This window comes from Uloborus diversus, chromosome 4, assembly GCF_026930045.1.
Source record: "Uloborus diversus isolate 005 chromosome 4, Udiv.v.3.1, whole genome shotgun sequence".
Classification (NCBI taxonomy): Eukaryota; Metazoa; Arthropoda; class Arachnida; order Araneae; family Uloboridae; genus Uloborus; species Uloborus diversus.
In genome coordinates, this window is record NC_072734.1 from 171178812 (window position 1) to 171190310 (window position 11499).

An 11499-nucleotide genomic window follows, 5' to 3' on the forward strand; every position below is an offset into this window, starting at 1 on the left:
AAAAGGGTTATTGGGGGGAGGCAGACCGGCAGACACATTTTCTTCGTCTAAAAACCCCACATTCCAATTTGTAATTTACCAATATTTGTTTGATTGTTTCATTTATTTTCGACTTTTTTTGTTTTTGTTTTTTGTGATTGTTTTTGGAGTTGGATTAAACCTTCTCTCATGCTTTTTTTTTCTTCGACTTTTACTGGAAAGTAGGCTGAAAAGTTAATTTTTCTCTATTTCGTGAAAGGACTAAAACAGTAAAACTGATATTCAAGTAATTTCTTTCAAAAAAGCTTTGGACCTTAATAATGTGCATTTTGAAATGATTATCTGATTGAACGAGATTCTCCGACTGTATATATTGATGCCTCTTTTCATTTTCACAGTTGACATATTTACCAATGGCGTTGGCTATTCCTCCAACTACCTACTTAGTTCACTATCAGATCAGCATCATCTATCAGTATTGGCTCCATTCTGAAGTAAGTTTTCACATACCTACTCTCTTTCTCTCTCTCTTTTTATTCTTTGGTGATTGATCATTTTGAGGAAATATACCTGAATGTTTAGTACTGCTAATATGATATTTTTAGATCATTTACAAACTTCCAGCACCGTTGGAATACATACTAAGTACGCCAAGTCACCACAGAGGTCACCATGGTAAATAACCATTTTTTCTTCTTCAACTATTTATTATATTTTAAGTATTTTTTATTATACAACCTCTGACAATAAAGTTCAATGAATGAAGTCAGAACGGCCGACCTGGCAATACTGACGAAACAAAACTGCAGCTGCGTAGCGGTAGGTGTTGACCATCTACCCTCCACCGTTGTTCAGTTAAATGCCGTTTGTGCTCCGCGTAACATTTGTTTTACAAAGTGCTTCTTTAGTGCGTTAGTCCTTTTCCGAGGACAGGAAAATGAATGAACAATTAAAGCTGTGGGCATATACTGGGGTGGTGGAAATTGAACATCCTCCATACTCGCCAGATCTTGCTCCTCCAGACTTCTTCCTATTCTCGCGACTCAAACTCGCTTTGATAGGAAAGAGATTTGACGATATTCCTGACATCCAACGAAACGCTAAAGTGGCTTTTGAACTCATATTTAAAAGAAGACTTCTTGCAAAGTTTTCAGGACATTCATATCAAGTCTAAGCGGTGCATAGTTATGGGAGGTGACTATTTCGAAGGACAAGATGACAGGAAGATAACTTTCATTAATATTTCATCTATCTTAATGTTACAAGACTATTCACCAAACTTCATTATCAGAAGTTGCAGATACAGACAAATTTTTAACAACTCTACAAGCGCATTTCACGTAATCGAAATCGGAAGTGCATTTAAAAAATTTATTCAAGCGTGCTATCATGCTTTGTTTATTAAATAAGAGTGTGGCGTGGTTGAAAATGGGAGTGTGGCGTGGAGAAAAAAAGAGTAATTATTATTTTTTTAATTTTATTTGAATGTTTTTTTTTAATTACAAAATGTCAAGCATTTTAAATGTTAAAAATTGAAGCAGTAAAAATCGACCCCCTCCCCCCGACATCTTCAGTTTAATCCTCAGACATAACTGTTTTTTTTTTTTTTTTTTAATTTTTTTAATTTTTTTTTTTTTTTTTTTTTTTTTTTTTATAGAGTTGATTATAGTTATCGTCCCGGCTTTATTTCACTTCTCCAAAATGAATTTCACGTCTCTAAAAATCCTCATATAAATAATAGCCGATGATCGAGTAACCCGCTTGCTTCAACAATGAAATTCGGGCCACGGCATGATAATTTTATAATGTGTCTCGGTAATATTTAACATGCAGGGAAATGCTTTATTGTGATAAGGCTGAACTCGATCCGGTCAAGTAACTGATTTACTGGTAAGACTCATTTGAGGGGAACAAAAAACAAAAAAAGCGGTCAACTATGAACGTTATCTAGTGGAGTTTAGGGTTAATCCACTGGAGTTAGGGTTAAAATTTCAACCATCAAAAAATCACCAAACAGGCAATTGCTTCGTTCAAATGTAGAAACAATTTTCCCCCGTCATACCTTATCGGGCGACTTTCTAGTGTTAAGGAATATTTTAAACTTGTGGAAAAAACATTAATTAACTCCATAAATTATATATACTGCTCTTTCTGCTTATAAATTTTCTTCATCATGGGTGACTTACCATAAAATTAAAAAATATCCTATGCCCAAATTTGCTTGTATCAGAATCTCCAAAAAGCAATCAAACATATGAATGTAATGGCAAAATTAGTATTAATTTTTAAAAATAAAATATTTCGGTTTTGAAAAACAAATTCGATTTATATGTTTAATATAACCTCAAACAAATTCAACTTTTATAAATGCAATTTCTGAATCTTTGAATTCGAACTTCAATAGGGAGAAACAGACGGTACATTGACAAAAACTTTGGTGGATTCCTAATCATTTGGGACCGCATTTTTGGAACTTTTGAAGAAGAAAATGAAGACGACAAACCTCTGTATGGACTTACAAAACAGATGAAGTCCTTCAACCCGCTCATTATTCAGGTAATATATAATGTAACACTACTTGCTTGGGCCGTGGTAGCCTGATCGGTAAGGCATTGGACTCGGGGCCGGAGGGTCTCGGGTTCGATCCTCCCTGGTCGAAGACCCACCGTCGTCATTAAAGGGGACTGGGCGACGTTAAATATGCTCGTGGTCTCAATGTCCTCCAAGTGAAACGATACCTCTGGGGGTGCTAGCACCAGGTAGCTATTAGCTCTTGGACTAGTTCTAAATTCTCATTAACTGTTCGATCCGGTGATGGTGCTGCCATCTATCGGTATGTAAAATAATGGAGGCAAGGCACTTAGTATGCAGTCCTCGACATAAATACAGTTGTAGTCAGTTGTGATTTTGAATAGAATAGAACACTACTTGCTTTTTTGCATACAAAATGAAAAATGCTTCCGTACCGTTCAATGTCATATGACACTAATGTCACGAAATACTGAATGTTCATTTTACGAAAATTCATGGGTAATAAATTGATAGTATCTGCATCTCCTTTTTTTGTGTGTGTGTTTTGTCTTAGTTAAAATGTTTTTATTTTATTTTATTTTAATTTAATTTAATTTTTTTAAACTTAAATCGTGATGTATAAATTTGACGAAATTTAACTTTTGTGTCACTTGGGAGTAAGACGGAATAGAAAATCGCCTTGGCCGGTATGAAAGCAGCACAAAGCACGATTTAGTTACAAATGCCAAAAATATGGTGCAAAGGTCAACATACCTAGGAACACAAAGGTGTAGTCCGAGTTGAGACTACCTTAAAAATATGTAAAATTAAAATGTTCGGAAAAGAACGTTTACATAGCTCATTTTAATGCGTGTGTGGGGGCGGGAGGAGGAATATTTTGGTTTGTCTGTTTTTGTTCCCAAAAGCAATTTTGGATCACAAAATTAACGTTTGCCGAAGATTTGCTTAACTCATAGACTAACTATATAGGGAGATAAAAAATTATTCTCGTATTATTTATCTCATGGTCTCATTATAGTCTCATGGAAACATTCATTGTGCCAGTGGTATTCCCATAGGGTTATACTCCATATACGCCATATACTCTCAAACATTTTTTAGACACATAGCGTATACCTTCAAGCTTCAAAGATTTTCATATTATGACGTATAATGTAAATGAACGAGTACACATATTGTGCGTAATGGATTACTAGGAGTATACCTCAGAAAAAGTGAAGGGAACATCACTGCATTATGTTACCTTTGTGGACATGAATAGCATCAGCTGAAAGGAATTTCTTTACTTTAATTCTAACACCTACAAAATGATAAAAACCTATTTTGCTTGAGGAGTCCACAATAGAAAAATCGTCTAAACAGCTCGGCTTTGACATACATACCCAGACAGTGCATACAATTCCTTTTCAATGGTAGTCTAACTAAAACAATGGCCTGAAAGTGAATTTGATTAACAAACTAAATAGCTAACAAGATACATGAAATACACCGCCAACTCAGTCATTTCAGCCGAGGATTGCAGTTTCGGGCTTATTAGCACTCATCAGCCCGGCACAGGAAGTGACTAAGCTGGAGGTGGAAAACCTCTTAAGGATGCAGTCGAAACTGCAGTCCTCGGCTGGAATGACTGAGTTGGCGGTGTATGTCATTTATTTCTGCCTTAGTCCAGACTATAGGGCGGTAACTTACTGAAAGCTAACAAGATATTTAATAATCATGCTTGTTCTAATGGGAGCTCGAAATGGTATTTTCCAAACTAATATCAGAAATTTAAGTGACGTATGTAGCAAATAGTTTTACTAGTGTCTTTGTGGGTTTTTGTAGAAATTTTCATTTTAAACAGCCGTAAAAAGAACAAAGCAGCATTTTTTATTTTATTATTTATTTATTTATTTTTTTGTGTTAACTCAGAATCATTTCATTTTCTGCTAAACAACATCAATTGTTAATATAAAACGTCTAAAATAAATGTTTTCTTCCAGACGCAACATTTTCACACTATATGGAAGAAATTTTGGGAGTATGAAAAAATTGGAGACAAGTTATCTGTCGTCTTCAAAGGTCCTGGTTGGGCTCCGGGTAAACCATGGACTGGAAATCTTGAAGATATACCGGAAGTGAGCTAACCTTCAATTTTTCCCCCCTCGGTTTCTTGTACCTTTGACTTGATCCTCTTCCCCGCCCTTTCTACTTACCTTTTTTCAATAAAAATGGGCCCATAAAACTAGGTATTTTAGGATCGGTCTAAAAATGATTTCTTTTTTTCGACATTTTTTACCATCTTCCAACTTTCTTTGTTGCAAAGTTTCTAACTTCACCGTGCCCCCCTTTCCTTTCCTCCCTCGTCACATGGCACGCTGTTTTTCATAAGCATATTCTCATTAAAAAGTGCGTGATGTCGCACTCCCTCGCTCCCCCTTGTCACAACAAACTGTCACAATTTTCTTGAATGCCTCCTCCCCCCAATGCGTGACATAATTTGTGGACAATGCCTGACCATTTTATCGGTTTCGTGACCGGAGGGTCCCGGGTTCGATCCTTGCTGGTCGAAGATCCACCGTCTTCATTTATGGTGGCTGGAGGACGTTAAATATGCTCGAAGTCACAAAGTCTTCACTTGAAGCGATACCTCTGGGGATGCCGAACCCAGGATTGCTCGGTTCCTGATCTGGATCAAAAAATCAGAGCTGTCATCAGAGTCCCATCCAACTGGTTTAACATAAATAGTGGTAGGTACGGGGGACCCTGGGATGGAAAGTGAAAAAGTACAGTTTGAGCGTTTGAGTTAGTAAAAAGCAAAGGAATAACAATCACACCACATTAAAAATTAGATTAATGGATATCGATGATCAACAAATTTCAGATAGAAATCTGTTCTTTGATAGCTTTTGTTTTTACGGGCGATAAATCTGGGAAACAATTGAAAGTTATTGCCAAAACATGTACAACTACAGTAAAACCTGTAAAGTTGACCACCTTTGTAAGTGGACCACCTGTCTAAGTTGACCGCTTTTGCCGTGAACGGAATTAGTCCTAGCTCATACAATGAAGGAAAACCTCTGTAACTTGACCACCTCTCTATCTTGACCACTAATATACACCAGCTTTGGTTTGGAGTATTGTAAAAAACCCTTTCTAAGTTGACCACTAGGCAAAAGCATTAAATTGTACTAAAAGTTTCATTAGTTATGCCTCAAATAAGTAATCAGACATTTTAGAAAAACCTGTGAATATTTATGTTTCCCTCGAAAACCATTGGGCAAATGTTAAGTTCCAGAAAAGGCACCAAACTTCAATAAGGAGTTATTTTGTTTAAAAGTAGATTACCATAGTTATAAATGTACAAGAAAAAATCAAATGAAGAATTTGAGTCACTTTGACTTGTTATGAATATTTAGGAATTGTTAATATCAAGTAAGTAGTTTTTCCTAAGCAATGAGGCGTTTTTTTTTTTTTTTTTTTTTGATCGATTTACAGAAATTTTAAATTTGTATAATACTTTACGCGTCATTCTGGTAAATATTCTCTAAAACTATTTAAACAACATTTTTTTCTTATTGTTTTAAAGTAATGTTAAACATTGAAAATGAGTTTAAAGTATTCCAATTAGTTTAAAAATGAATTCATGACACAAGAAATGACAAAAAAAAAAAAAAAAAAAAAAAAAAGAAAAAGAAAAGAAAAAAAAGTTTTCTTTACTACCCTCTATAAGTTGACCACCTGTCTAAGTTGACCACCAAAGTACTGCCCCGCAAGTGGTCAACTTACACAGGTTTCACTGTACTACCTTCCTTCAGCATTTCTAAAAGGTACAGGGCAATTGTCGAGGGCAATACCGTCGTGTTTCTCAACGTTATTGCTTTGAGCGCAAATTTTATTACAAAATTTTTTAAAGCTTTTCTTTAGTGTCAATATATTATTTATGTTAAAAGCCATGTTGCAAAGTAATTACATAACCTTGTTTTTTCAAATTTTTTCAGCCAGCTCCTTACTGGGAAAAGTACGATCCACAAATGCCGACTTGGTGCAAGATTTATGTTCTCCTACATTTTGTATTTTTTGTCCACAGTTATATGAGTTTTGTCATGTTCATGTCGGTAAGAGTTCATACTATTTTTTATTAATTTTATAAGATGTTAGGCACTGAGATTTATGCATGCATTAGTTCGTATAATATTCAGTACAGCGGCGTGCAAAAAACTCGGACGATTACTCTTCGTGCAAACGAAAAAATTTAAATTTTTAAATAGATTAACTGAAACTGCTGAATAATGTAGAACTGAGTTTTGATCATGCATAAATTTTCCAGATCTGGGAGAAACATTTATGGTTTAGCCTAAAAGTGTCATTCAAAATAAATTGGTTTTTGCTCATAAAAATTTGTTTTGCGCAATTGTGATCTCACCCCCCCCCCCCATTTCTCATTATTTGTGACCATAGACCAGTCGTTCCTAACCCTCTGAGGCCAATCACCTCCATCCCTCCCTCGAGAGCAAGACTGACACCTATCGCCACTCCCCCTCCCTCTTCTACCTTAAAACAATCATAAGTGAAAATCGATATTATTGAAATTATTAATGATTTATTTTTAACTTGAAGTAAAATAGCAATTTTAGCCAACCACTCTTAAACTGAAAAGGATATAAATTAAAAGTACCTTTCTTTACGTTATCCCCTCCCCCTTTTCTTTGTCTTTCAAAACGAATCGAGGTATTTGATGGGAAATGCCTGGTCCTTTCCGGCATGCCGGAAAAATCGACGTTAGGGAAAAAATGTACTATAAAAGATATATGTTCAGAATAAAAATGAATATAAGTTTTATACATTTCTTATTAGCATTAATAAACTTTAATTTTGTAAAAATATTTACTAACAATGTCATTTGTTATTTTAACAAAAAAAAATATTGTTTAATAACGAATAATTTTATAAAAATTAAATTAAAACTAAGTAAGCAAGTATTTAAGCAGTAATTTACCGCCCGCTAAAGAATTGACCATAGCTATTCAATAACAAAAAAAAAAAAACTTACCTCTCTAAAAGGAACCTAAAATAATGTATTTAAAAAAAGATAAACAAAAATCGCAGTGACGATGATTGCTTCTGAATTGATTACTTTATTGGCATATAATTAAATCTATTCACAATGACCTACCATAAATAAGAAGCACATATTATAGGCAATACATATTTTTTTGAAAGAAGGTTACTTTCGGGATTTATATTTATTTATTTTCTTACAGTGGTTTGATTTCTGATGGGAACTGAATGGGGAAATTTACTTCTGTTTTGTTGCAAAATAAACCTCGAATTATCCGGCATGCCGGAAAATTCAGATTTCCCGGCATGCTGGTGAAGTTCGTTCCGGCATGCCGGATAATGCGGGGTAATACGGTATTTTGGATTACGATTTGACATAACTTTATGCTAATTTGAATTCAGTTTTAAAATAGAAGCAGTGTGTAAGAAAGTTTTTTATTACAGTGGAGCACCGTTTGAGCGTATTTCTCGAGACTATTCCTAAAACACGTGGGATATTTAAGCCAAACATAATAAAATAAATAGAAAATCGAATACAACAAAAACTTATTTAAACGTCCACATGTATCTCTCAGATACAAACAGCAGATGTGCAGACTGTTACCGACGGTAGAAAATTTTCAATGATGACAAAAGTAGGTTTAGAGGGGGAAGGGATAATAACTAAAGTCAGACGGTCGTTGTACTATTTAGCGTAAAGCTATAAATTGAAATTTGCTCTTGGTGTATATCTCTTAGATATGTGCGCCCGCCGGAGGGTTAAAAATATGGATCTGTGTAATAATTTTATTGAAAATGTTTGGATGAAGGTGAAATTGCTTGTAAATTATCTTATATTTCAATTTATTTTTCTGTTATAGCTTTTATCAAAAACGGCGATCACTGCAATTGCATCGTTCCTGTCTTTCACATGTATCACTTTTGGTTTCCTTCTGGATAACAGGTAAATAAAAATTAATAACTTCTTTTATACATCAACTATTTTTTTTATTTATTTAAAATAAAAAAGAATTTCTATTTTAGTTTAGATGGTGCAAAACAAAACAAAGGTTTTCAGGATGAAGGGCGCAAAAAAAAAAAAAAAAAAAAGGAAGGTGCACAGGTTTGAGGGCGTAAAAAAAAACCCCGAAGGCGCACGAGTTCAAGGGGGTAAAACAAAAAACAAAAAAAAAGAAACGAACAAAATCAAACAGGTTTGAGGGCGCACAGGTGGGAGGGCGCATCAGTGGCCCGCGGGCCGATGGTCCGGCGGGCCAGTCCGCCCCTGCTCATAATCTCTGTGATACTAGGACGCCCATAGAGGGGGGAGCTCAAGCCCCTCCCCCCTTTGAAATTAAAACTTCTTTGCTTTTAGTACTTTTTTCTTTGCAAAAATGTAAAAACATTTCTTCTCCAGCAATTAATGAATAAGTTATTAAAAATGTCAAATTTTAATAACTCGAATCTGTACTGAAATCGGTTTCTATGAGGAAAATATCTGAGCCCCTCCCCCTTAAAATGTTGCATATGGGAGTCCTTTCTGAACGCATATTTTCATCGGGTAAATGGTAGCGGTTACGGTATGCTGATCTCTGTCCTCAATTTTATAGGTTTTCATTTATTTATTTTTTAAGTAAAAAGGAGTCCTGAAAATACTAATTTCGTATTGCATTTAATTTTCTTTCTCTTCAAGCGGGGTTCTCAATCTGTGCGGCGTGAATGCATTCTCAAAATAAAATTGGGAAGTAAAATTAGCCATAATTTACTCAATTTGAGGTCACATGTGAATATTATCAACACTATCCCGCTTTTTGGTACAATAGTTCCAAATTTGGAGTAATTTCTAAAAGCCTATTCTGCCGTGTGCAGGTAAACGGCAGTATCTGCAGAAAAGAGTTTGAGATATTTGAAGAAACGCATTTTGGATTCAATACTAACAATAGGGGAAAGTTGAAATTAGACGTCTTTTTCGCGCTTTTTTTTTTCAGCGGAAACCAAATAAGCGAGCTCGTACTATAAAGATAACGTACAATAGATGACAAAAATGCAAAAAAAAAAAGGAAAATTTGCAGTTACTGCCCTTTACCTGCACACGGCAGTATTGTATAAGGTATCTTGAAGGGTAATATTTCAGATTTCAATCATAAAAGTCTGCACATTTGAGCTAAAAATAGATGAAAATTGATCAAAGAAAATTTAACGAGTCTTTTTTCGTTGCAGCCGGTATGGACCGCCATTCGAGCTTTTGCGATGCATGATCTTCTTTCTGGTGGACAGAATCATCTTCCTGGAGATGTCTCGATTTGGATTGGCTCCCGTCATCCACCTGTTAGCGAACAGAGTACTATTTTCGGCTTCCATCGTCATGTGGTGCAGTTTGTTCGTCTACGACAGCTTGCGCATCGTCGTCAAAGAAAAATCCTTATGAAAAGTCGCTCGAAATATCGAAAGAGCTTGTCAAGGTGCTCCGCACTGTGGTTTCTTCGGGCATTTTATCAAAAAGCTGTTCTCTCTCATTTTACCATTTTCGTGTTGATACTATCATACGTATATTTAGTCAGACATAGCCTACGAAAAACTTTTTAGTGAGTGATGTTTTGACAAAGCCAAAATTGGGAATGAATTTTCTTGGTGATATTTGTGTTTTTTTACAAAGGCAAATTTACTTAGTTTTTTTGACTTTACTAATTTTAAACGAAGTAAGTTTAATTCAAAATATTGGCATTCTTCCACTTCTGTTCATAGTATAATTTAAATAACTAAATGTAAGAAAATCGTGCTAAGATACCGATGCTTCAATGGAAATATTTTTCGATGTAAAATATCAATAAAATATTGGCCACAAGAATGGCCACAACAGAAAAACAAATTCATTATGAAAAGGTTACATTACATGTACTGTCTCAAGAAAAAAGAATGGAATGGGCAATAAGCAAAACAGCTTTGTTGTAAGAAATTTTAAACTTGTTTCTTGAGATAAGAATCCAAATCTTTAAAGCTTTGATATTAATTTGTCATTTCAGTTGTATATATATAAATATTTGTCAATAAAGCTTCTTTATGATTTGGAGTTTTCTGTCCCTTAGAACATCTATTTTGATGCTTTTTGTAAAAGAAAAATTGAAGTATCAATTCTTTTCTATGAGTATTTAAAATCTTTACCTAAACTAAAGATATAAAGTTAACTGCTTACAACTAAAATGAAAGAAAACAAAAGTGAATTTTAGCAAAATCACATGAAGGTGTGATTTTGACACACTTTTTTTTGTGATTTTGTGTGATCATGACACACTTTTCAGTTAAACATGAACTTTTGCAGAAAATTAATTTGTAAGTGCTATTGTTCATCAAGGTATTTCAAGCTAACAAATAGAAATTGCTTCAGATACATACAAAGCTCGATAAATACACTTAAACCTCAGGAGTCAAGAAAAACTTAGCTCCCACACATGAAATTATTTTTCAGAGTTTACTGCTTTTAGAGAATATGTGGTGAAACATGCCTAGTCCATGCATCATTTTGGAATGATTTAAAACAAGTTGACATTGAAAACAGATTAGTGAAACTAAATTTAAAAAAAAAAAAGGGAAGTAGAAAACTCCTTATGTTGAAGTATTTGTTAGATACATTTCATCCAAAATGTCAGATAGAAAAAATATTCAACCTTACAGCTGGCTAGATAGGCTTACTTTGTTTTCTTGTAAATTGACAACTTTCTGAAGACTAACTGAATACATTCTTTAATTTTAAATTAGGTTTCAAATTACTTACTTTTTTTACATTAGTTTTCTTACACATTAGATGTTAATAATAACACTCAGAAGAAAATTATAGAATGTTGCAGAAAGAAACGTTCAAATATTTACAATTATAAACGTTACTTTGCTTATAACATCACTTTATTTGAAATTTTGAAGAGAGAAAAAAAAATGAAATTATTATAATTGTCACATACTGAAAGAACTCAT

At 34.2% G+C, this 11499-nt stretch overlaps 1 protein-coding gene across 1 annotated transcript in view; it reads left to right on the forward strand.

Annotated features, from left to right (window-relative positions):
• Positions 1 to 10618, forward strand: part of LOC129220204 (alkylglycerol monooxygenase-like) — an 87127-nt gene extending 76509 nt beyond the window's left edge. The window contains exons 5-11 of the mRNA XM_054854568.1: positions 378 to 473; positions 585 to 654; positions 2384 to 2535; positions 4494 to 4628; positions 6492 to 6608; positions 8412 to 8494; positions 9751 to 10618. Coding sequence (XP_054710543.1) covers positions 378 to 473; positions 585 to 654; positions 2384 to 2535; positions 4494 to 4628; positions 6492 to 6608; positions 8412 to 8494; positions 9751 to 9958 — 861 coding nt within the window. The 3' untranslated portion in view covers positions 9959 to 10618. The remainder of the gene's footprint in view (positions 1 to 377; positions 474 to 584; positions 655 to 2383; positions 2536 to 4493; positions 4629 to 6491; positions 6609 to 8411; positions 8495 to 9750) is intronic.
• The last annotated feature ends 881 nt before the right edge of the window (positions 10619 to 11499 follow it).